At 29.0% G+C, this 27,331-nt stretch overlaps 1 protein-coding gene across 1 annotated transcript in view; it reads right to left on the reverse strand.

Moving 5' to 3' along the window:
* Window positions 1-27,331, reverse strand: part of LOC135129517 (uncharacterized protein) — a 98,819-nt gene that overhangs the window by 50,214 nt on the left and 21,274 nt on the right. The window contains exons 3-4 of the mRNA XM_064056682.1: window positions 24,400-25,584; window positions 15,680-16,417 (exon numbers count right to left, since the gene is read on the reverse strand). Coding sequence (XP_063912752.1) covers window positions 15,680-16,417; window positions 24,400-25,584 — 1,923 coding nt within the window. The remainder of the gene's footprint in view (window positions 1-15,679; window positions 16,418-24,399; window positions 25,585-27,331) is intronic.

The following is a 27,331-nucleotide window of genomic DNA, read 5'->3' on the forward strand; positions in this document are numbered from 1 at the left end:
TTTCAATTTCTCGACTTTCAGGTTCTCTTTAAATTTTTCCAGTTTTCAAGTTTTCAAGTTTAAATTTTCCAATTTTTTGATTTTTCAAGTTATCGAACTTTCAGGTTTTTGTTTCCTCATTTGTTCGATTTTTTAACTTTTAATTCATTGGTTTCGATTTTTTGACCTCTGAGTTTCTGCTTTCTTTAATTTTTTAATTTGCCTTTTTTTCTAGTTCTCAATTTAAATTTTTTTTTCGATTTTTCAACTTCAAGTTTTTGATTTTTTAATTTTTCGTTTTTTCAGTTTTTCGATTTTGCAATTTTTCTAATTTTCAAATTTTTCAGTTTTTAACTTCTGAATTTTTGATCTTCAATTTCGAGATTTGAACTTAAAATATTTTGATTTTTGAACCCTTAAATTTTTTTATTTATTTACTTTTCGTTTCTCCAATATTTAACTTCCTCAAATTTTCGATTTTTTAATTTTTTGTTTCGATTTTCAATTTTTTTGGTTTTCTATTCCAAATTTTTCGGTTATTCGAGTTAAAATTTTTATTTAATTTTCCATTTCTTCAGTTCTTCGGTATTTAATGTTTCGATCCTCTAGGTTTTTGTTTCTTCAGTTTTTCAAATTGCAATTTTTTTCTAATTTTTAAGTTAAAATTTTTCCATTTTGAATTTAAAAATTGAAGAAACATTACTTTTTGTTTGTTCAAATTTTGAATGTAAAACTTTTTGATTTTTCGTTTCTCAATTCTTAGATTTTTCAATTTTTTCAAGCTTCAGTTGTCTGTTCTTTCAATTTTTCGAGATTTCAAGTTTAAATTTCCACTTTTCCGATTTTTCGATTTTTTAATTTTTGTTTTATATGTTTGTCTCAGTTTCTGCTTTCTTCAGCTTTCTGGATTTGTAATTTTTCTAGTTTTCAAAATGTTTAGATTTTTCAACTTTTGAATTTTTCAATTTTTTGAGTTCTCGTTCTTTAATTTTTCAATTTTTCAATATTATGTTTCTTCATTTTTTCATTACTATTTTCTACTTTTGATTTTAAAATGTTTCAATTTTTCGATTTTTTAGCTTTGGTTTCTTCAGTTTTCGATTTTTCAGTTTGCCGATTTTGAAATTTTCAATTTTACCGATTTTCAAATTAGATGTGATTCGATTTTTTTGTCTTTCAATTTTTATTTCGTAGTTTTTCTGACTTGCCGCTTTTCTGTTTTGTAATTTTTCGAGTTTTCAATTTAAAATTTTTCACATTTTAAGTTATCTAAGTTTTCCATTTTACAGTTTTTACATATTTTTTTCGTTTTTCCACTGTTTTGATTTTTATTTTTTTGTGTTTATTTTTTTTAGGTTTTTCAATGTTATGGTTGTTCTTCAATTTTTTTATTCTAAATTTAGTTTACTTAAATTTTCCAATGTTTCAAATTTTTAATTTTTTTGTTTCGATTTGCAATTTTTATAGCTTCCAATTTCAAATTCTGATTTTTCAATTTTTTAATTTTTCGTTTCTTCAATTTTTAGATTTTTCAAACTTTCAAATTTTTGTTTTTTCAATTCTTGGATTTTTCAGATTTTCAATTTTTGATTTCTTATGTTTACTAGTTCTCTATTTCAAATTTTTCAGTTATTCAAGTTAAACTTTTTATTTAATTTTCCATTTCTTCAGTTTTTTGATATTTAATTTTTCGCTCCTTTAGTTTTTTGTTTCTTCAGTTTTTCAAATTGCAATTTTTTGCTAATTTTTCTAAGTTAAAATTTTCCGTTTTGAACTTTTGAATTTTTAAATTTTTCGTTTCCTCAACGCTTTGATTTGCCATTTTTGAAGAATTCAATGTCAGATTTTTAAATTTTTCGTCTTTGAATAGATTTTTTGTTTCTCAATTTTTTAAGTTTCAGTTTTTTGTGTCTTAAATCTTTCCACTTTTCAGATGTTTCAATTTTTAATTTTTTTGATTTTTCATTTCCTCAAGTTTTGAATTCTCCAATGCTTTCTTCGATTTTTGGGTTTCTGGATTTTTAAATGTTAGATTTTTCAATATTTTGTATTTTCAATTTTTTCATTACAATTTTTCTACTTTTGAATTTAAAATGTTTCAATTTTTCGATTTTTTAAAATGAATTTTTCACTTTTTCGATTTTTCAGCTTTGGTTTCCTCAGTTTTCGATTTTTCACTTTTCCGATTTTGAATTTTTCAATTTTTCCTATTTTCAAATTAGATGTGATTCGATTGTTTAGTCTTTCAATTTTTATTTCGTAGTTTTTCGAACTTGACGCTTTTCTGTTTTGTAATTTTTCGAGTTTTCAATTTAAAATTTTTCAAATTAAATTTACGGTTATCTAAGTTTTCTATTTTACAGAGTTTTTAGGTACTTTTTTCGATTTTTCGATTTTTCACTGCCTTGATTTTTAATTTTTTCGATTTTTCAATCTTATGGTTGTTCTTCAATTTTTTGTTTCTAAAATTTTTTGAGTTTACTTAAATTTTCCAAATTTTCAATTTTTTAATGTTTTTGTTTCGATTTCCAATTTTTGTAGTTTCAATTTCAAATTTTTCGGTTACTCAAGTAAAAATTTTTATTTGATTTTTCATTTCTTGAGTTTTTCGATATTTAATTTTTCGATCCTCAAGTTTTTTGTTTCAATTTTCCAAATTCTAATTTCTAAGTTAAAATTTTCAGTTTTCGAACTTTTCAAGTTTTAATTTTTCGTTTCCTCAACGTTTTGCTTTGTCATTTTTGAAGAATTCAATTTCAGATTTTTGAATTTTTCATTGAATTTAAAAATAGAAAAAATGTTACTTTTCGTTTCTTCAGTTTTTAAATTCTTCAAATTTTAATTAAATTTTCCAGTTTTTCGATGTTTCAATTTTTAATTTTTTTGATATTTCATTTCCTCAATTTTTCGATTTATCAACTTTTAAATTCTCCAATGCTTTTTTCGATTTTTGGGTTTCTGGATTTTTTATTTTTAGATTTTTCAATATTTACATTACAATTTTTCTACTTTTGAATTTAAAATGTTTGAATTTTTCGATTTTTCAAAATGAATTTTTAGATTTTTTAGCTTTCGTTTCTTCAGTTTTCGATTTTTCATTTTCCGATTTTGAATTTTAGAATTTTTCCGATTTTCAAATTAGATGTGATTCGATTTTTTAGTCTTTCAATTTTTATTCCGTAGATTTTCGAACTTAACGATTTTGTTTTGCAATTTTTCGAGTTTTCAATTTAAAATTGTTCGTATTTTAAACTATATAATTTTTCAATTTACAGTTTTTAGGTATTTTTTTCGTTTTTTCGATTTTTCAATCTCGAATTTTTAGTTTAAATTTTCCAAGTTTTAAGTTTTTTGATTTTATATTTTTGATTTCTCCGAGTTTTAGACTTTTCTATTTCTCAACTTCTCAGTTCCTGCTTCCTTAAATTTTTTAGATTTGCTTTTTTTCTGGTTTTCACTTTCAAATGTCCTTTTCGATTTTTGAGTTTCTCCATTTTTCGATACAAATTTTGTTTCGTTCAATTTTTAATTACAATTTTTCGGACTTTTCGTTTCTATTTTTTGATTTTTTAACTTTTTGTTTCCTCAGTTTTCGATTTTGCAATAATTATCTTTTCCATTTTTAATTTTTTAGTCTTTCGATGTTTATTTCGTAATTTTTCAATCTTACGAATTTTTGGTTTCCATTTTTTCAAGCTTTCAATTAAAAATTTTCAAATTTTATATTATAGAATTTTTTCATTGGTTTTTTCGTTTTTTTTTTGGATTTTTTATATTTTAGATTTTTCGATTTTTTGGTTCTTCAATTTTTGACTTGGAACTTTGAAAAATTAAAAAAAAAAGATCGGAAGACAGAGACATCGAAAAAGTGTAGATTGTAAAACTGTATAGTTAAGAAATTGAAAAATTGAAGACACGGGAAATTTAAAAAACAAGTAATTAAAATCGAGAAAATAAAACACTGAAAAATTGAAAAGTTTAAAAATAAAAAAATTGAGATATCCAAATATTGAGACGGGAAAAAACGGATAATTCATTTTCGTTTCTTCAGTTTTTGATTTTTAAATTTTCAATTTTTAGATTTTTAGCTTTGATTTCTTCAGTTTTCGATTTTTCAGTTTTCCCGTTTTGAATTTTACAATTTTTCCGATTTTCAAATTAGATGTGATTCGATTTTTTAGTCTTTCATTTTTTATTCCGTAGTTTTTCGAACTTAACGATTTTATGTTTTGCAATTTTTCGAGTTTTCAATTTAAAATTTTTCGTATTTTAAACTATATAATTTTATTCTATTTACAGTTTTTAGATATTTTTTCGTTTTTTCGAATTTTCAATATCGGATTTTTAGTTTAAATTTTCCAAGTTTTAAGTTTTTTAATTTTTGGTTTCTCCGAATTTTAGACTTTTCGAGTTTTCAATTTCAAATGTTCCTTTTCGATTTTTGAGTTTCTCCATTTTTCGATACAAATTTCGTTTCTTTCCATTTTTAATTACAATTTTTCGGCTTCAACTGTGTAGTCAAGAAATTGAAAAATTGTAGACACGGAAAATTTAAAAACCAAGTAAATAAAATCCAGAAAAATATTGAGACGGGAAAAAACAGAAAATTGATTTTCGTTTCTTCAGTTTTTGATTTTTAAATTTTCGATTTTAGATATTTTAGTTTTTCGTTTTTTCGATTTTTCACTGTCTTCGATTTTTAATTTTTTGGCTCTTCAATTTTTTGTTTGTACAAGTTTTCGACTTTAAAGTTTTGAAAATTGAACAAAAAAAAGTCAAAGTGAAAAAATAATAACTAAGAAAACGAAAAATTATAAAATCAAAAACCAAACTGAACGATTGAAAAAACAAAAAAATTAAAAACCTAGTAATTAAAATCGAGAAACTAAAATATCGAAAAGCAGTATCGAAACATTGAAGAATCCAAATACTGGAGAAACAGAAAAATGGAAAATTCAAAAATCGAATATTATTGTTTACAGCTCTCGACTTCGCCTCGCAGTTATGGAGAGATGCCTATCTCTTTTTGTTAATTTATTCCGAAAACAATTAGTTCGAAGTGATTTTGTAGTATACATTTTTGTAGCTCGGCTCCGTCTCGGGTTTAAACGATCACACAAAAAATGTTCAGATCGTTCACAACTCTAGGCTTCGCCTCACATTTATTTCGAATATTTCCTCTAGATTAAATATCGTAAACATTTTAAATTGGGGTTACTTAGCAAACTTTGGAAATGACGTCATTAAAAAATATAATTTCCAGATTTTAACAATGAGACTATTCAATTTGGCTAATTTCACCCGTGGCGGTTAATTTTAATATCTAAAACTCACCTCCCATTGTCAATCTTCTAAAACTTAATTCGCTACACTAACTTATCCACTAAAAACAGGACAACACCAAAAAAAGTCAGTTATTCTTTTACTAAACTGCCACAGACAACTTGCTACGTCGACCAAAGACAGTCGAATGCACTTTATACTGTTCAGGTGTCCTTTTGTACAAAATTTTTCGCCCCCTCCACCCTAATTTGATGTTTCTGAGTTACCTGATGGGCTAATAGGGGTAGTAAATCAGGGAATTAGTGAATATTGAAGTGAGTACTTTGGAAGAAAATAATCTCTTGGGTTATATTTCTGAAGACCACAAAGCTAAATTAGGGGTGGATTTAATATATTATATTACTTATATACTGCAGGTAGAGAGTAGGTAGCCGGTTTTGCATTTTCTAAGAAAAATTTCCAGATTTTAACAGCGAGGTCATTCAATTTGGTGAACGACACCAGAAACTGTATTTCAATTAAATAATTAATTAATGCTTAAACTTACTTACTTGATAATTTTATTTAATGAAATCAAATACCGAATTAATCAGAGAACAACAAAACGGGATAATGTTTCCCATTTAAACGACAACACCAACGTAGGTTAAGGCTATTTACTCTAAAAAGTTTTAAAAGTCGCGTAAAATTCCCCTAATTAGACAACTTCCCTTGAACTCTACCCTGGACGTCCCGATTAACTTTACACCGGACTCCGGACAATTTAATTACTGCATTGCTAATTAACTCAAGCTGCATGAAAGGGGTGTACTCTGAAAGTGGTTAGCAAACAGGTAGCTGCATTCCAGTAATTAATTTACACTCAAGACCTGGTATTTCCTAGAGAGCTTTTCGAGCTTTACTAGTCTATGAAAAATTAGATACAGCAAAATTTATCTCCACAAGCACTGGTAAAGCTCACACAAAGTACGCCAAAGCTGGAGCAAAAGCGTACAAAAGGAGGTTTTCATGTAGTGTTTGTTGAAGTGACGTACACAAAGGGAATTAAGCGGCCAATTTGTAGACGGAAGTTTTACGGGATGAATGAAAGAATAAAGCACGATTCGCTTTTAGAGTCAAGAGGGTGAAGTGACGTGGGAAGCGGTTTGCAGCCAACAATTTTTCGATTTTTCAAAAGTGTTCCCTTTTACGATTTTTTGATTTGCAATTTTTCAAGTTTTCAATTTAAAATTTTTCAAATTTTTTCAATTTTTTAGTTCTTGATTTTTTTCTTTCTATAATTTTTCGACTTGGAGTTTTGAATATTGAAACATGTAAAAGTGGAAGTAAAAATTAATAACTGAGAAACCGAGAAACGGATGACTGAGAAAACGAAAAACTATAAAATCCTAAATTGAACAAAAGAAAAATTAAAAAATCAAAAAACCCAAGTTGAAAAACTGAAGCAGCGAAAATTTTAAAAACCAAACCAAGCAATTAAAATCGAGAAAATAAAAGATTGAAGAGAAAAATCGAAAAATTTGTGGGGGCTGTCAAGTCCCACAAAATTGTATATTTGTATATAATCCGTGTTTAATTACTTTCAACCAGTATCACCCCGAAATTTTCTCTTCGTCTACCTGCATGTCGTAAAACCTATCTTATACTAATCCTTTTCAAGATTTCAAATACCTTCCAAGAACCCTTTAGACACAACTGTTTCCATCGCTTTCTACCGACCTTTCTTTTCATTTCAATTTCACAAACTCCAAGACTCTTTCCTCATCAGCCGTACCGACAACATCAAAATAAATACGCCAAAACGCAAGTACTGTTTTAATCACCTGATCACCCCACAAATTCAAAAGTTTTTCAGTTTTTCATTTTTTAGTTTCTTCAGTTTTTGGATTTTGCAATTTTTCGATTCTTTATTCCAACTTTTGGATTGTTCGATGATCCTTTTCGATTTTTGAGTTTCTCGATTTTTAATATTTCGTTTTTTCAATTTTTCAAGTTTTCAATTCATAATTTTCAAATTTTAGATTATACAATTTTTAACTAGTTCTTCGGTTGGCTTGATTTTTAATTTTTTGATTTTTTTTGAATGTTTCAAATTTTTATTTTTTTTGTTTCGATTTGCAATTTTTATAGCTTCCAATTTCAAATTCTGATTTTTCAATATTTTAATTTTTCGTTTCTGCAATTTTTAAATTTTTCAAACTTTCAAATTTTTGTTTTTTCAATTCTTGGACTTTTCAGATTTTCAATTTTTAATTTTTTATGTTTACTAGTTTTCTATTTCAAATTTTTCGGTTATTCAAGATAAAATTTTTATTTAATTTTCAATTTCTTCAGTTTTTCGATATTTAATGTGTCGATTTTCTAGGTTTTTGTTTCTTGAGTTTTTCAAATTGCAATTTTTTTTCTAATTTTTAAGTTTAAATTTTCCTTTGTGAACTTTTGAATTTTCAAATTTTTCGTTTCTTCAACGTTTTGATTTGCAATTTTTGAAGGATTCAATTTCAGATTTTTTAATTTTTCCCTTTTGAATTTAAAAATTGAACAAACGCTACTTTTTGTTTCTTCAAATTTTGAATGTAAAATTTCTTGATTTTTAGTTTCTCGATTCTTAGATTTTTCAATTTTTTCAAGTTTCAGTTTTCTTTTTCTTCAATTTTTCGAGATTTCAAGTTTAAATTTCCACTCTTCCGATTTTTCGATTTTCTAATTTTTGTTTTTTTATGTTTGTCTCAGTTTCTGCTTTCTTCAGCTTTTTGGATTTGCAATTTTTCTAGTTTTCAAAATGTTTAGATTTTTCAACTTTGGAATTTTTCCATTTTTTTATTTTTCATTTCCACAATTTTTCGATTTTTCAACTTTTGGATTTTTCAATTTTTTTGAGTTTCTCGTTCTTTAATTTTTCGATTCTTCAATATTATGTTTCTTCAATTTTTTCATTACAATTTTCTACTTTTGAATTTGAAATGTTTCAAGTTTTCGATTCTTCAAAATGATTTTTTCAATTTTACCGATTTTCAAATTAGATGTGATTGTTTTTTTTTGTCTTTCAATTTTTATTTCGTAGTTTTTCTGACCTGACGCTTTTCTGTTTTGTAATTTTTCGAGTTTTCAATTTAAAATTTTTCATATTTTAGGTTATCTAGGTTTTCTATTTTGCAGTTTTTAGATGTTTTTTTCGTTTTTCCACTATCTTGATTTTTAATTTTTTAATTTTTTATTTTTTCGATTTTTCAATCCTACGGTTGTTCTTCAATTTTTTTATTCTAAAATTTCTCGAGTTTTAGTTTACTTAAATTTTCCAATGTTTCAAATTTTTATTTTTTTTTGTTTCGATTTGCAATTTTTATAGCTTCCAATTTCAAATTCTGATTTTTCGTTTCTTCAATTTTTAGATTTCTCAAACTTTCAAATTTTTGTTTTTTCATTTCAATTTCACAAACTCCAAGGCTCTTCCCTCATACTATTTTAATCACCTGATACCCCACAAATTCAAAAGTTGAAGATTCGGAAAATTGAAATATCGAAATACTGTTTCTTCAATTTTTCAAATTACAATTTTTTCGTTTCTTCAGTTTTTGGATTTTGCAATTTTTCGATTCTTTATTTCAACTTTTGGATTGTTCGATGATCCTTTTCGATTTTTGAGTTTCTCGATTTTTTAATATTTCGTTTATTCAATTTTTCAAGTTTTCAATTCATAATTTTCAAATTTTAGATTATACAATTTTTAACTAGTTTTTCGGTTTTTTTCATTATTTTCACTGTCGTGATTTTAAATTTTTGGGATTCTTAATTTTTTTGATTTTCTGGTTCTACAATTTGTGGACTCGGAATTTAGAACATTGAAAAATGTGCAAGTCGAAATTAATTACTGAGAAATAAAAGAACTATAAAATTGTAAAATTGAATAGTCAAGAAATTGAAAAAACGAAAAATTGGAACCGAGAAAATAAAGCATCGAAGAGAAATATCGAAATATACAAGATGCGGGAAATGGAAAATTCAAGACGTTCCAATTTTTCGATTTTAACAATTTTTTAACTTTTAGTTTTATCAGTTTCCGGTTTTTCAATTTATTGATTTTTGAATTTTCAATTTTCAGATTTAGAATTTTTCGATTTCTCGAGTTTTAGATTTTTAATTTTTCAGTTTTTGGATTTCTTCATTTATCGACCTCTGAGTTTCTGTATTTCTTAAACTTTTTGGATTTTCATTTTTTTCCTTAGTTTTCAATTTCAAATGTTTACATTTTTCCACTTTTGAATTGTTTCCTTTTCGATTTTTATCTCGGAATTTTTCGATCTTACGATTTTTTTGATTTGCAAGTTTTCAATTTAAAAGTTTTCAAATTTCAGATTATACAATTTTTTTACTAGTTTTTCGTGTTTTTTTCGATTTTTCGCTGTCGTTATTTTTAATTTTTTGTTTTTTTTTGAATTTTCGATTTTTCAATTTTTTAGTTCTTTAATTTTATGTTTCCACAATTTTTCGCCTTGGGAGTTCTAAACATTTAAAAATGTAAAAGTCGAAATGAAAAATTAATAACTGGGAAACTGAAAAATCTGATGACTGAGAAATCGGAAAACTATAAAATTGTAGAATTGAATATTTAAGAAATTGAAAAATCGAAAAATTGAAAAAAACCGTAAAATTGAATAAAAGGAAAAGTAAAAATCATAAAACACAAGTCGGAAAATTGAAGACACGAAAAATTTAAAAACCAAGTAATTATAATCGAGAAAATAAAAAATCGAAAAGAAAAATCGCAAAATTTAAAAATTGAGAAATCGAAAATTGAAATATCGAAACATTGAAGTCGCAGAAAAAAATAAAATTCAAGACGTTTTAATTGATCTATTTTCAAAATGATTTTTTTTAACTTTTAGTTTCTTCAGTTTTCGGTTTTTGAATTTATCGATTTGTAAATTTTGAATTTTCCGATTTGGAATTTTTCGATTTCTCGAGTCTTCAATTTTTAATTTTTAAATTTTTTGATTTGCAATTTTTGGTTTCGGTTTTTTATTTTCTTTATTTTTTCAATTATTCGATTTTTCAGTGCTTGGATTTTATTATGTATATATTTTTTTTTCATTTTAATTTTTTCAGTTTTTGGATTTTGCAATTTTTCGATTTACAATTTCTGGAGTTTTCAATTTTTTATTTTTCATTTTTTGTTTTAGATTTCTTCATTTATCGACCTCTGAGTTTCTGTTTTTTTAAACTTTGTGGATTTTCATTTTTTTTTTTAATTTTCAATTTCAAATGTTTACATTTTTCCACTTTTGAATTGTTTCCTTTTCGATTTTTAAGTTTCTCGATTTGTTTCAATTTTTCGATTTTATTAGTCTTTCGATTTTTATCTCGTAATTTTTCGATCTTACGATTTTTCGATTTGCAAGTTGTCAATTTAAAATTTTTCAAATTTCAGATTATACAATTTTCTGACTAATTTTTCGTATTTTTTTTTCCATTTTTCGCTGTCGTTATTTTATAATTTTTGTTTTTTTTTAATTTTCGATTTTCAATTTTTTAGTTCTTCAACTTTATGTTCATACAATTTTTCGATTTGGGAGTTCTAAACATTTAAAAATGTAAAAGTCGAAATGAAAAATTAATAATTGAGAGACTGAAAAATCGGATGACTGAGAAATCGAAAAACTATAAAATTGTAAAATTGACAAGTTAAGAAATTGAAAAATCGAAAAATTGGAAAAAATCGTAAAATTGAATAAAAGGAAAAGTAAAAATTAAAAAACACAAGTCGAAAAATTGTAGACACGAAAAATTTAAAAAGCAAGTAATTATAATCGAGAAAATAAAAAATCGCAAAATTTAAAAGTTGAGAAATCGAAAAATTGAAATATCGAAACATTGAAGACGCGGAAAAGAAGAAAATTCAAGACGTTTTAATTGATTTATTTTTCAAAATGATTTTTTTTTAACTTTTAGTTTCTTCAGTTTTCGGTTTTTCAATTTATCGGTTTTTAAATTTTCAATTTTCCGATTCTGAATTTTACGATTTCTCCAGTCTTCAATTTTTAATTTTTCGATTTGCAATTTTTGGTTTCGGTTTTTTATTTTCTTTATTTTTTCAATTATTCGATTTTTCAATGTTTCGATTTTGTATATGTATATATTTTTTTTCATTTTAATTTTTCCAGTTTTTGGATTTTGCAATTTTTCGATTTACAATTTCTGGAATTTTCAATTTTTAATATTTCATTTTTTGTTTTAGATTTCTTCATTTATCGACCTCTGCGTTTCTGTTTTTTTAAACTTTTTGGATTTTCATTTTTTAATTTACTAATTTTCAATTTGAAATGTTTACATTTTTCCACTTTTGAATTGTTTCCTTTTCGATTTTTTGTTTCAATTTTTCGATTTTATTAGTCTTTCGATTTTTATCTCGTAATTTTTCGATCTTACGATTTTTCGATTTGCAAGTTTTCAATTTAAAATTTTTCAAATTTCTAATTATACAATTTTTTGACTAATTTTTTGCGTTTTTTTTTCGTTTTTTCGCTGCGGTTATTTTTAATTTTTTGATTTTTTAATTTTCGATTTTTCAATTTTTTAGTTCTTCAATTTTATGTTTCTACAATTTCTCGATTTGGGAGTTCTAGACATTTAAAAATGTAAAAGTCGAAATGAAAGATTAATAACTGAGAAACTGAAAAATCGGATGACTGAGAAATCGAAAAACTATAAAATTGTAAAATTGAATAGTTAAGAAATTGAAAAATCGAAAAATTGGAAAACATCAAAATTGAATAAAAGGAAAAGTAAAAATCAAAAAACACAAGAAATTGAAGACACGAAAAATTTAAAAACCAAGTAATTATAATCCAGGAAATAAAAAATCGAAAAGAAAAATCGCAAAATTTAAAAGTTGAGAAATCGAAAAATTGAAATATCGAAACAACAAATTCAAGACATTTTAATTGATCTATTTTTCATATTTTTTTTTAACTTTCTTCAATTTTCGATTTTTCAATGTTTCGATTTTATAATTTCTTTTCAACGTTAATTTTTTTCAATTTTCCGCTTCTTTAAGTTTTCGAAATGCAATTTTTCAGTTGTTTTTTGTTTCTTCTGTTTTTGGATTTCGCACTTTTTCGATTCGTTAATATTTCATTTCTTTAAATTTTCGATTTGCAACGAAAAAAATGCAATTTTACGATTTTGGAATCTTTTCATTTTTCGATCTATAATGTTACAGTTTTTCAATTTTAAAATTTTGACGATCCTATAATTTTTCGATTTTTAAGTTTCTCAATTTTTAGTTTTCCAATGTTTCAGTTTTTCTTCAATAATCTACTGCTGTCAATTTTTGTTTTCTGTTTAGAACCTCTATAAAGTTAAAACCAGTGGAGTAAATAACACTTCCGCAGTTTTTTGACTTAATTTTTCCATTTTTTCAATTTTCCAATTTTTAGATTTTTAGATTTTGCATTTTTTCTTTATTTTTCATTGTTTTATATTTCTTCAATTTTACGATATTTTTTATTTTTGGAATGTTTCAATTTTTTAATTTTTCGTATTAAATTTTAGATTTATCAGTTTCATGATTTTTTAATTTTTCCTTTCTTCAATTCTAGTTTTCATTTTAAATAAGTATGTAATGACAATAATTTTTAAAAATGTTTATCACTTTTTCAATTTTACGATTTTAGAATTTTTCCATTTTTCAGTTATTGTAATTTAAAAATATTTCATTCATTTGACTTTTCAATTTTTCGAGTCTTCATTATTTCATTTCTTCAAATTTGCAATTTTTTGTTAATTTTTTATTTTCATTATTTTTATTTTTTTTCGATTTGCAATTTTTTAATTTTTAATTTTTTTTTCTTTCTCTTCGAGTTTTAATTTTTAAATGTTTTAAATTTTTCGTTTCGTTTTTTATTTTCTTTATTTTTTCTTTTTTTCGGCTTTCAGTGTCATGATTTTATAATTTTTCTTTTCAATGTTCGGATTTTATAATTTTTCGGTTTTAAAATTTTAGATTTTTTAATTTTTCGTTGTTTCAATTTTAGATTTTTCAGTTTCTCGATTTTGCAATTTTTGTAATTCTACTTAGTTTTTATTTAAAATATGTAGTGATAATTTTATTATAATTTTTAAAATTTTTTACTTTTTGAGTTTTACGACTTTGGAAATTCTCCATTTTCATTGGACTTTAAAACTTTTTCATTCGTTGCATTTTTCAATTTTCAATTATCCAATTTCCCGATCTTTCAATGTTACAGTTTTTCGATTTACAATTTTGACGTTTCTATAATTTTTGATTCATTGATTTTTTCGATTTTTCAACTTTTCGAATCAAAAGAAGAAAAAACCTCAAAATTGTAACATTAAAAAAATTAAAAATGAAAAAACTAAAAAGTATAGTATGAAAACTTTGGAAATCTAAAAATTGAAACATCAAGGATTTGAAAAATTGAAAAAACGAAAAATTAAAACACTGAAAGATCAAAAAACTGAGAATCTGAAACATCGAAAAAATTAAATATTGTAAAATTGATAAAATGAAAATAAAAAAAAAAATCAACTGAAAAATCCAAAAATTGCAAAATTGAAATTTAAAAATTATAAAATCCAGGAACTGAAAAATCTGAAGATTGAAAAATTGAATAAACGAAAAATGAAAAATGAAAACAAAAACTTGAAAAATTGAGGAAACGAAAAACTGAAAAATCGAAAAATTAAAAATTGAGAAACTGGAAAATTGAAAATGGAAAAATTGTAAAATCGAGAAATTGCAAAATTGCAAATCAAAAAATCGAAGAAACGAAAAACTGAAAAATTTAGATGTTGAAAAATGGAAAAAATTTAATGGAGAGGATTTCTTCGGTAGATTTTGAAACGACGTCATCAATTTTTTGGGGGTGTAAAAGAATAAATTTTAATAAAATTAAAATTACAAAATATTGTTACACATTTTTTTTCCAAATATCTGGGCATCTGGTTTGAAAACCCAACTCGCCAAATGTATTACTGTAAATTTTGGAGACGACGTCATCCAATTGGTAGTTGGTACTTAACAAAAACATGGAAGCATTGCTTACAATAAAAGAATTACCGCTAAACACAAACATTTGTGGGTTAAAACGGAATCCACGCAAACGGTATTTTTAGTAGCTTCAATTAAACCCGGCAAGTATTAGTACCATAAACATTTCAATCAACGCCCATTTACATAAAACTATTTTAAATCTTTTCAAACACACAATAAGGCGATTGTTTGTGTTGGCTGTTTCTGACGGACTTTCTTTAAATTAATTGTGTGTAGAAAGGAAAATATGCAAATAACTTAAACAAATATGTATAGAATGGCTACTTTGTTGCTTTACACGACGATAAGTGTGTTTGTTGTAGGTAAACCTGGGTGTTTAAACGTCGTTATTAATATTTTCCGTTTTTGGTTTGTTAGGAATGCGCTATTCAAAAGATCAGTGAATATAACTATCAACAACGCATTTACATTGAAAAAGCAGGAATAAATCACTTCGAACGTTCATTCCCTGGACGAAAATAAATACTCGGGGAATTATGAGTGTTCCAGATTCTTTTTAGAAACACTTGTTTATTCCCGCAGTCGGTTCGTCGAAATTTCCATATTTTCGATTAAGAACTTTCGGGATTCGTGAATACTTTCAAAGTCCAAATTTGTAATTAGGTGTGAAAATGAGGGTCAAATAATGCCGACATGCTCGACTTGCGCATGTACGAAACTAAAAATAGGTCTTGGATTGTTTAGAAAATTAATGTTAACAATTCTGAATTTATAGAGGGGTTCTCCCGACCTTCATGACCTTTCGAAATGTATCCATCTCAAAATTATCGCGTTATTAAACTTCAATAACCGACTTTGACCACGTTGTGAAAGGATGCGAGCTTGTTTACCACATTATTTAAAATTCATCACACACAATGCGGGTCCATCCCTCCATCAATTAATTCCACTTTCCCGCTCATTAACACCAGTAATGACACTCCATAAAATGTGAACAACTCTGTTCTCATTAGAACGTTTCCCAAACCCTTCCATCGGATAAAAGTTCCGCTTACGTAACCCGCTTACCAAACGCCTAATCAAATCCGCACTCAATTGAATAGGAAAAAAAGCAGATGTCACTTCCGGTTCAATCATCGCCAAACAAAAATTTATGGCACGAGCTCGCGCGCAGTTCATAATTATTGTAATCGGCGTACTATTTCGAGTCGATGGTGCGGAATCGGGCGAACGCGGTGGCGATTCCGCCCACAACCCAAACAAAATGTTTAGCGCGACTTAAGGAAATTCGATGTCGCGGCCTCCACACCCACGCCCCAAACAAACCATTCCGCCGGCCGATCGGCCGAAATCAGGTGATCGCGGTGGCCAGCGCTCCGAAAAAAGAGAAAGCAACTAGCTCACCTGTCTTTTTGTCGCCATCCTTCTTCTTCTTGTTCTTCTCATCCTTCCTCGTCGAGAACCGAAAACTGGCCAACCGCGAGAAGAACCCCCCCAATTTCTTCTTCGTCTGCTGTTGTTGTTGTTGTTGTTGTTGTTTCGCTTCTTTCAGTTCTTTCCGAGGCACCTCTGCCGCTTCCATAACCGCAACTGCATCGCTCCGTTTGACTTGAGCATCGCGGCCCACCGGCACGTGACTCGTGGGGGGGGCCGGCTCGTCAAGGTCCAGATGGGTGTGCTTGTACTGGACGCCGTCCCCGTCGATGTAGGCCTTGATGATGCACCCGTCGGCGTCCTTCTTGATGAGCTGGGAGCCCCGGCGCCTGCAGCGCACGTCGGGCTGGGACTGGGACAGGCCGGAGCGGAAGGGGACGCGCCGCAGCTCGGGCTGGCTCTCGCTGAGGGGGTGGTAGGGGGGCGGCGAGTACTCGGGCTCGTCGTACGGGGGGAAGGCCTCGCTGAGGGGGCGGAAAGTGCGGCGGCTCTCGGGGACGGGGCGCGACTGCGAGCAGGAGGGCTTGGGCGGCGTGGGCGGCCGGGGCTCGAGCAGGACCTTGGTGAGGGCGTCGAACGACTCGCGCTCGGGGCTGCTGGAGAGGCTGTAGCTGGACTCGCGCTCGACGGTGCTGGGGCTGGAGTGGCTGTCCTCGGGCCAGTTCACCTCGGACACGACGGGGCTGAAGTGCACCTCTTTGGTGCTGCCTGGAAGGTTTAGGGTTCGGGGTTAACTAGTTACAGTTTAGGTCCTTAGGTTTAGATCATACTAGTCACAGTGCAGGAAATATCGCTCGAAAGAATTTATGCAGTATTTCCCTCACACTGAGAGGTGACCTGATGCTTGCCAGGTCATAATGGGTCGGGTCAGTTCAGGTTAAATTTATGAACTTTTTAACCATTTTTTTTTCTAAAATAAGCTCGTCGAGATTTATAACCCAGAATGTTTTCTTGATTTTATGGCAATGTTTCCAAAAGCTCAATTTTTCAGTTTACCATTGATGAAATTTTAGATCATCCTGCAATGACCTCTGAAGATTATCTAGAGATTTATTGAAGTTTTTGACACCTAAAAGTTACTTTCGGCTTCATTTTTTTGACAACTCCTACTGTTGTTCCAAGATTAGCCAATTCCAAAATTTTACTCCGGAACCACAGACTACATATTTTGCGAATTAGGTCGTCGAGATCTTTTTCCCTGAATTTTTTCTGGATTATTAAGCAATATTTCCAAAATCTAAATTTTGTAATATTTTTATAAAATTTTTGACTATTTTTTTGTCCATATTCGAAATTTGGATACAAAGATTCTTTTGCAGAATTTGACCCCAGAAGTTATTTTCGGCTTTATTTTTTCAAAAAATTGTACTATTTTCCTAGAACTACCAACTAAATTTGGGCAATTTTTACAAATTAAAAAAATTGCTTTTCAGGCTGAAAATTTCCAAAATTTTGCTCTGGATCACAAACCAAAACTTATCCAAAAAGAATTTTTTGTGGATTTTGACATCCAGAAACTATTTCCCCCGTTCATTTCCTCGAAAATGTCTACGTTTTTACAAAATCGCCAACTGACCTGTGACCATTTTTAGCATCTTTAAAAAATTTTACTTTCAGAACCAAAATTTCCAAAATCTTGTTCTGAGATCTCAAAAGCACTATATTTTTCGACTTTGTGGAGATCCCAGATTTTTTTTCGATTTTTAGACAATATTTCCAAAATCACAATTTTTTATTAAATTTTTTACATTTGTTTTTCCACCTTCGAAGTTTAGTTAAAGAGAATTTTTTGTAGATTTATATCTCCAGAAGTTATTTTCGGCTTTATTTCTTCAAAATTATTTTACCGTTTTTCCAAACTCGCCAACTGAACTGTGACAATTTTTAGCATTTTAAAAAAAATTTACCTTCAAAACCAAAATATCCAAAATCTTATTCTGAGATCATAAAAGTGCTATATTTTTCGACTTTGTGGAGATCCCAGATTTTTTTGCGATTTTTAGGCAATATTTCCAAAATCTCAATTTTTATTAAGTTTTCTACATTTTTTGTCAACCTCCGAATTTTAGTTAAAGAGATTTTTTTGTAGATTTTTATATCCAGAAGTTATATTCGGCTTTATTTCTTCAGTAACTTCGTTTTTCCAACTAAAGTATGACAATGTTTAGTATTAAAAAAAAATTGACTTTCAAACCGAAAATTTCCAAAATCTTGTTCACAAAGGCGCTATATCTTTCGAGATCTATATTCTAGAATTTTTTCTTAATTTATTGGCAACATTGACTAAAGTTCAATTTTTGCTGCATTTTGGTGCATTTTTTCGAAAATTTCTGCCGTTTTTCCAGAATTGCCAACTGAAATTTTTTTAGGATATTTAACAAACTGTCTTTTAAACGAAAAAATTCCAAAATCTTGCTCCTGGACCACAAAAACTCTATATTTTTCGAATCACTCATCGAGATCTATATTCCAGAATTTTTTTTTTATTTTATTGGCAACATTTTCAAAAGTTCAATTTTTTGACACCCCTTATGAAATTTTCGACCAATTTTCGCCCACCTACGACACTCGTTTATTTATTTTCTTTTGTGGATTTTGACATCCAGAAGTTATTTCAGCTTTATTTCTTCGAAAATTTATACAGTTTTTCCAAAATCGCCAACTGAACTGTGACAATTTTTAGCATTTTTAAAAAAATTTACTTTCAAAACCAAAATTTCCAAAATCTTGTTCTGAGATCACAAAAGCGCTATATTTTTCGACTTTGTTTGTGGAGATCCCAAATTTTTTTTGGGATTTTTAGGCAATATTTCCAAAATTTCAATTTTTTATTAAGTTTTCTACATTTTTTGTCAACCTCCGAATTTTAGTTAAACAGATTTTTTTTGGAGATTTTTATATTTTTATATTTTCATATTCGGCTTTATTTCTTCAATGAATTCGTACCGTTTTTCCAAAATCGCCAACCAAAGTATGACAATGTTTAGAATTAAAAAAAAATTGACTTTCAAACCGAAAATTCCCCAAATCTTGCTCCAGGATCACAAAGGTGCTATATCTTTGGAGATCTATATTCTAGAATTTTTTCTTTATGTATTGGCAACATTTTCTAAAGATCAATTTTTGCTGCATTTTGGCTGCATTTCTTCGAAAATTCCTGCCGTTTTTCCAGAATTGCCAACTGAAATTTTTTTAGGATGTTTAAAAAACCGTCTTTAAACGAAAAATTTCCAAAATCTTGCTCCTGGACCACAAAAACGCTATATTTTTCGAATCACCTCATCGAGATCTATATTCCAGAATTTTTTTCTTTATTTTATTGGCAACATTTTCAAAAGTTCAGTTTTTTGACACCCCTTATGGTAAATTTTCAACCATTTTTCGTCCACCTACGACACTCGTTTATTTATTTTTTTTTGTGGATTTTGACATCTAGAAATTATTTCGGCTTTATTTCTTCGAAAATTTCTACCGTTTTCCGAAAATCGCCAACTGAACTGTGACAATTTTTAGTATTTTTTAAAAAATTTATTTTCAAAACCGAAATTTCCAAAATCTTGCTACGGGATCACGAAGGCTCTATATTTTTGTAATCACTTTATCGAGATCTATTTTCCAGAATTTTTAGTTTATTTTATTTGCAACATTTTCAAAAGTTCAATTTTTTGACACCCCTTATGAAATTTTCGACCATTTTTCCTCCACCTACGACACTCGTTTATTTATTTTCTTTATGGATTTTGGCATCAAGAAATTATTTCGGTTTCATTTCTTCGAAAATTTCGACCGTTTTTCCAAAATCGCCAACTGAACCGTGACAATTTTGAGCATTTGTAAAGAAGTTTACTTTCAAAACCAAAATTTCCAAAATCTTCGAATATTTCGACTTTGTGTGTGGAGATCCCAGATTTTTTTGCGATTTTTAGGCAATATTTCCAAAATCTCAATTTTTTATTAAAATTTCTTCATTTTTTTTCACCTTCGAAATTGAGTTAAAGATAATTTTTTGTAGATTTATATCTCTAGAAGTTATTTTCGGCTTTATTTTTTCAAAAATATTTTACCGTTTTCCCAGAATCGCCAACTAAAGTATGGTAATGTTTAGAATTTTAAAAACATTTTTGATTTTCATACCGAAACTTTTCAAAATCTTGCTCCAGGATCACAAAGGCGCTATCTCTTTCGAGATGTATATTCTAGATTTTTTTTGTTTATTTTATTGGCAACATTTTCCAAAGTTCAGTTTTTTGACACCCCTTATGAAATTCGACCATTTTTCCTCCACCCACGACACTAGTTTATTTATTTTCTTTTGTGGATTTTGACATCCAGAAATTATTTCGGCTTTATATCTTCGAAAATTTGTACCGTTTTTCGAAAATCGCCAACTGAACTGTGACAATTTTTAGCATTTTTAAAAAATTTTACCTTCAAAACCAAAATTTCCAAAATCTTGCTACGGGATCACAAAGACGTTATATTTTTTGAATCAGCTTATCCAGATCTACTCGTACGTCCCAGATTTTTCAAAAGCTTAATTTTTGACACATCTTATGAAATGTTTGGACCATTTTTCGCCCGACTTCGACACCTGGTTATTTTTTTTGTGGATTTTGACATCTAGAAGTTATTTCGTCTTTATTTTTTCGAAAATTTCTACCGTTTTTCTAAAATCGCCAACTGAACTGTGACAATTTTCAGCATTTTAAAAAAATTTTACTTTCAAAACCAAAATTTCCAAAATCTTGTTCTGAGATCACAAAACCGCTGTATCTTTAGACTTTGTTTGTGGAGATCCCAGATTTTTTGCGATTTTTAGGCAATATTTCCAAAATCTCAATTTTTTATTAAATTTTCTACATTTTTTTCCACCTTCGAAATTTAGTTAAAGAGAATTTTTTGTAGATTCATATCTCCAAAAGTTCTTTTCGGCGTTATTTCTTCAAAATTATTTTACCGTTTTTCCAGAATCGCCAACTTAAGAATGGCAATGTTTAGAATTTTAAAAACATTTTTGATTTTCAAACCGAAAATTTCCAAAATCTTGCTCCAGGATCACAATAGCGCTGTATCTTTCGAGATCTATATTCTAGAATTTTTTCTTAATTTATTGGCAACATTTTCAAGTTCAATTTTTGCTGCGTTTTGGCTGGATTTCTTCGAAAATTTCTGCGGTTTTTCCACAATTGCCAACTGAAATAATTTTTTTTGGATATTTAAAAAGTTGTCTTTTAAACGAAAAATTTCCAAAAGCTTGCTCATGGACAGATTTTTTTTTTCCATTTTCAAATAATATTTTCGAAATTTCAATGTTTGAATACTTATAGCTTCGAAAAAGATTTTTTTGTAGATTTTTACAACCGGAAGCTATTTTCGTGTTCATTTCTTCGAAAATTCGTATGGTTTTTCAAGAATCGTCAACTGAAGTATGGCATTTATTAGATTTTTAAGAAATTTGACTTTCAACCGGAAAATTTTCAAAATTTTTCTTGTAGAGACCAATTTCTCAGAATTTTCTTGTTTTTATGGCAATATTTTCAAAAATTCAATTTTTTTGCTCCCTCCCCTTATGAAATTTTCGACATTACTTGTCCACCGCCGAAATTTAGTTAAAAAATTTTTTTTACAAATAGAAGTTATTTTCGGCTTCATTTTTTCGAGAAATCTTTCGATTTTTCCATAATTTTTAGGTCAAGTCAGTTCAAGATTCACTTGGTAGTTTTTAGGATTTAAAAAAATATCTTTCAAACCGAATTCGACATCTTTATTTCAGAATTTTTGTAGATTTTTGGCCAACTTAGAATCTCAAATTTTCATGAAAATTTCGACGTTTTCCGAGCACCTTTCAAAAATTAGCAAAGAACATTTTTTTGAAAATTTCTACACTTTTTCCAAAATCGGCAACCGAAAATTTTGTAAATCATGTCCTAAGACCACAAAGACGCTATATTTTTTTTAGATTTTTACCTGTAGAAGTTATTTTCGACTTCATTTCTTCGAAAATTCTTACCGTTTTCCCCGAATCGCCAGCTGAAGTATGGCAATTTTTGGAATTTAAAAAAATTGATTTTCAATCCGAAAATTTCCAAAATCTTTCTCCGGGGTTACAAAAACGCTATATTTTTGGAATTATCATCGTTGAGACCTGTACCCCAGAATTTTTTTCTTGATTTTTAGGCAACTTTTCCAAAATCTCAATTTTTTAATTGTTGGGAAATTTTCGAACATTTTTCATTCATCTTCGAAACTAATTTAAAAAAATTTTACGTTTGATTTTTACATGCAGAAGTTACTTTCAGTTTCGTTCCTTCGGAAATTCCTACTGTTTTTCCAATCGCCAACTGAAGTATGGCAATTTTTAGATTTTTAAAAAAATTTGACTTTCAAATGGAAAATTTCGAAAATCTTGCTCTGGGATCACAAAGAAGCTATATTTTTCGAATCAGTTCGTCGAGATCTGTCTCAAAATTTTCTTGATTTTTCCAAAAGCTCAATTTTTTAATACTCCCTCCTTATGAAGTTATTTTCGGCTTCACTTCTTCGAGAATTCCTATGATTTTCCAAAATTGCCAGGTCAAGTCAGTTCAAGACAAATCAGTTAGACCACATCAGGTCACCTGGTAATTTTCAGGATTAAAAAAAACGTCTTTCAGATCGAATTTTTCGAAAAAAAAATCACAATTTTTCAATATGACCTTACGAAAATCTCTACTTTTTTATCTTTTATATATAATTAATTTTTGATTTTTGTTTTCATTTTCTGTCGCTTCAATTATTCGATTTTACAGCTTTTTGTTTTGAAAATTTTTCGATTTTCAAATTTTTTTATTTTTCAATTATACTTCATTTTTCATTTTAGTCCCTCGATTTTTTTTCTTTTTTAATTTTCGAATTGTAATTTTTTGTGTTGGCATTTCAATTTTCTGGATTTTTTAACTTTTCGTTTCTTCAATTATGTATTCAATTTGCAATTTTTCGATTTCCCAATTTTTTGTCCTTTATGTATATTTAATTTTTAATTTTCTCGATTTTAAATTTTAAGTTTTTTCTATTTTTCAGTTTTTGAATGTTTTTTAATCCTGTGTGTCCTCAATTATTCGATTTGCAATTTTTCGATTTTACAGTTATCGTTTAAAGTTTTTCTATTTTCTCATATTTTTTTAATTTTCGAATTGCAATTTTTTGTGTAGGCAATTTTAACTTTTTGGATTTTTCGATTTTTCAACTTTTGAATTTTTTTTCAATTTTACTTTTCTTCACTTATTCCATATGCAATTTTTGGATTTTACAATTATTCGATCTTTAATTATTCCATTTTTGAATTTTTTTTCAATTTTTCGATATTTCAGTTCCTGGACTTTATTTTTGAGCTTAAAATTTTTCCATTCTTCAAAAATTGGATTTATGAAGAATGGAATTTCAGTTTCTCGATTTTTAATTATTCAATTTTTAAATTTTTTAGTTTTTCTATTTTTCAATGTTTCATTTATTTATTTCGAACCGCAATTTTTCGATTTTTTTTTGTGTTTTGAATTTCTAATTTTCAAATTTCAAAATGTAATTTTTCGTGTTGTCTATTTTAAATTCTTCATTTATTTTATTTTTTGATTTTTCTATTTCTCGATTTTCAATTTTTCGGTTTTTATATTCGATTTTTCAAATTCTCTAGTGCAATTTTTTGTATTGTCAATTTGAAATTTTTGAATTTTTCGATTTTTCAACTTTTAATTTTTTGTCTTTTCAATTATTCGATTTGCAATTTTTTGTTTAAAAATTTTTAGATTTTCATGTTTTTTTATTTTCATTACTTGATTTTTCATTGTACCTCCTCGATTTTTAATTTCCCTATTTTCTCATTTTTTTAATTTTCTAGCCGCAAATTTCCAAAATTTTGCTCCGGGACCACAAAAACACGAAATTTGAAATTTTGAATTGAAAAAAATTGAAGCTCAATTTTTTAATTGAAATTTTCGAATTTCTCAAGTAATCTAACGTTTACTCCGAACGTTTTGGAGGCTGATAAAGTAGTGTCTAGGTTCAGTTGAGGAACTTCAATTAGGCAGAAAAAGGATACTAGATCACATCAATGAAATCTGCGTGAGTATCCCGCGCTAAAGCCCTGTTGAGGCTATGTCCAGTCTATACTCGTGCAATAAATCTTTCGAATTTTGGCACAACTTGTGAATAATCCAATAGTACATAAATGAAAAAATCCTAAAATAAAAGACTACGTCGAAACTAAAATGTCACGTCAGAATTAGAAATGAGTCCCGATTGAAGAATGAACACAACCAATAAAAGCTTCATAAAAAGAAAAGTAAACCCGGCATTGATTACGAACAATAAAGTGAATTCTGGACTGTTGCCTAGTGGGTCTGTTTACTTTTTTATAACTATGTATTCAGTTTCCGATTTGTTCATATTTACTACCAGTAGCTTAAATTAAATTATTATAGTCGTAACAGCGAGGATGAATCCATTTCTACACCATCTGTGTTTAACACCATGTATTTTTAACACCACACACGAAGGATTTTTGCAAAACTGGTTGAATGCAGAAAAAACTCATCTATGTGAGTTAGTGCCAGAATATTTGAGAAAAGAGTATTGCAAAGGAATCTTTGAAGATCAATGACCTACCTTGGAAGGCGGAAATATAGAAGCAAGAATTTGATGTATCTAGTACTCACCTGATTCGTAGTTGAGGGTCTTGTCGTCTACGTCGGATATACAACTAGTGCTAGTGCTATGGTTGACCAATGAGCTCTTCCTCGGCACTTCTCTTGCTAGATCTTGCACCGATCTTCTTCTTTCTTCTTCTAGTAACAAGTCCACGATCCTCTCTTGCTCCAGCTGGTTCATGACCAAATTCGGAGTACTTACAACATTTCTGTGTATACTCTTCCCTTGTATAGCTCCTGAGCTCCCATAGATGCTACTCAAGTGGGCATCCGCCACACTCACGGAGTTAATACTGTGTATACTCTCCGAGATCGCCTGGAGCACCTTCTTGTCAAACTCCACGATCGTCGTCTTCGGGAGCTTCCTCTTGTAGCAAAGACTCGTCTCGTCGTCGCTCAAATCCACCCTGTTCCTCATAGCCTCCGCATAACTCCCCTCCCTCTTAAACGACGCCATCTCCTGACTGAAGTCCCCCAAGTCCCAATTCTTCGCCGCTATAGAAGTCTTCCTCGGCTCATCCTCCTTGCCCACCAGGTCCAAGTTCCTCGGAACACTGCACACACACACACTGTGTTCGTCCTCCTTCTCGTGCTGGTCCCCATCTCCCCCCCGCAGGTCGGGCTCGCTCGCAGACGTCGCACTATTTTTAACCTGACATTCCTCCTTCTCTAAAATTACCCACTCGCTGCCCACCACGCTCAGGTTCTGACAGCTGGCCCCGAACTTGCCGCCCATCTTCGCGAACCCCTCGCAGTAGTCGTACGCGCCGAAGGCCGGGCTCCTGGGGGACTTCTTCTCCTTCTGGTCGCCGAAGCCGCTGTCCTCGCTGAGGTTCTCCGCGGAGATGATGTCGCGCTTGGGCGCGCCGCGCTGCAGGTTCTCGAAGCTGCGCCAGGCGCGCAGGCTGCCGCAGGACTTGGCGGGCGCCAGGGTGCTCTCGCTGCCGCCGCTGTCGCTGTCGCTGGGGGGCGGCTTAGCGCGCTCGAGGGAGTCGAGGCTGAACTGGGAGTAGATGCTGGGGGAACTGCTGGACGTCTCCTGGCACTGCCTCTCGAGGGTCTCGAACTGGAGGAGGCTGCTCGAGCGGCTCAGGGATTGGTAGGGCTCGTCGTCGAGAGGGCACGGGGGGGCCTCGTGGCGGCGACGCTTGATGGGGCAGGCGAGCTCGCGGTCGGATTCGCAGTCGGTGTCGTCTGAAAAAGGGGGGTTCTTGAATGAGTGCGCTTGTTTTGGTTAAAAATAGGGTGGAGCGGGATTTGGATTTTTAATTATAGATGGATTTGTGGAGCAGTTGATAGCGAGGTTGTCGTCAAAATGTATATTGGAAGTTTTATTTATGAGTTGAAAAAAATACGTGCGTAAGATAGTGTTTTTGTTTTACGAGTATTCGGGGTATGAAAGAATGAGTGTCCCGTTTCCGTCGGTCTGTCATCCGTCTGTCTGTCGACTGTGACGATGTTTATTAGATTAGTACCAATTAACACACACAATTTGATAACGTTATCTCATATAAAAGTTATAAAATTACGTCCTCCTGTACTTATGATTCATGAATCCGCCTTGATTTTTTATCCTAGGCACACAGCAAAATCAAATCATTTTAATTTTAATTTTTTGTTTCTTCAGTTTTTTTGATTATTTCTGAATTTTACAATCTTCTAGTTTTTTGTTTCTTCAATTTTTCGATTTTTTTATTTTTTCGTTTCTACAGTTTTTCAATTTTCCAGATTTTTGTTGCTTGATTTCTTCAAATTGCAATTTTTCTAATTTTAAAATTTTACATTTTTTGGTTTTTTATTCATTTACTTTTGTTTCTACAATTTTTAAATTCTTCAGATTTTTCAGCTTTTTGTTTCGATTAGCAATTTTTTTAGTTCAATTTACAATTTGTTGATTTTTTTCATCTTTATTGTTCAATTTCAAATATATAGATTTTTCAACCTTTGAATTTTTCGAATGTTCAATATTTCGTTTCTTCAATTTTTTTCATTATAATTTTTTTACTTTTCAGTTTAAAACGTTTCAATTTTTCCATTTTTCGAAATGGATTTTTAAATTTTTAAACTCGTTTTTTGAGTTTTCGGTTTTTCAATTTTTGTTCCTTCAATTTTTAGATTTTTCAGTTTTCAAATTTTCAGGTTTTTGTTTGTTCAGTTCTTCGATTTTTCAATTTTCCGAATTTTTTGTTGCTTGAATTCTTCAAATTGCAATTTTTCTAATTTTCAAATTCATCTTTTTTAGTTTTTTAACATTTAAATTTTTTATTTTTTCTTTTATTTAACTTTTCGATTTGCAATTTTTCAATACATATTTCAATTTTAAATTTTTTGGTTTTTCAAAGTTTGAATTTTTTGATTTATCTACTTTTTGTTTCTACAATTTTTCGAGTTTCCGGTTTAAATTTTTCGATTTTTCAATTTTTTTATTCTTTTCATTTTTTATTTTTATTGTCCAATTTCAAATATTCAGATTTTTCGGTTTTTAATTTTTCGTTTCCCCAATTTTTCGATTTTTCAGTATTTTTCATCACAATTTTCCTACTTTTGAATTTAAAACGTTTCAGTTTTTTGAGTTTTCGATTTTTCATTTTTCCAATTTTCAGGTTTTTGTTTCTTCAATTCTTCTATATTTATGATTTTCAATTTTTTATTTTTTCTTTTCTTCAGCTTTTCGATTTTTCAATTTTCCAGATTTTTTGTTGCCTGATTTCTTCAAATTGCAATTTTTCTAATTTTAAAATTTTACATTTTTTGGTTTTTTATTTATTTACTTTTTGTTTCTAAAATTTTTAAATTCTTCAGATTATCGATTTTTCAGTTTTTTGTTTCGATTAGCAATTTTTCTACTTGAATTTAAGATTTGTTGATTTTTTTTTATATTTATTGTTCAATTTCAAATATTTAGATTTTTCAACTTTTAAATTTTTCGGCTTTTAATTTT

Source organism: Zophobas morio, unplaced genomic scaffold (assembly GCF_036711695.1).
Source record: "Zophobas morio isolate AGI-343-1 ecotype UQ-CSIRO unplaced genomic scaffold, CSIRO_AGI_Zmor_V1 ptg000016l, whole genome shotgun sequence".
Lineage (NCBI taxonomy): Eukaryota > Metazoa > Arthropoda > Insecta > Coleoptera > Tenebrionidae > Zophobas > Zophobas morio.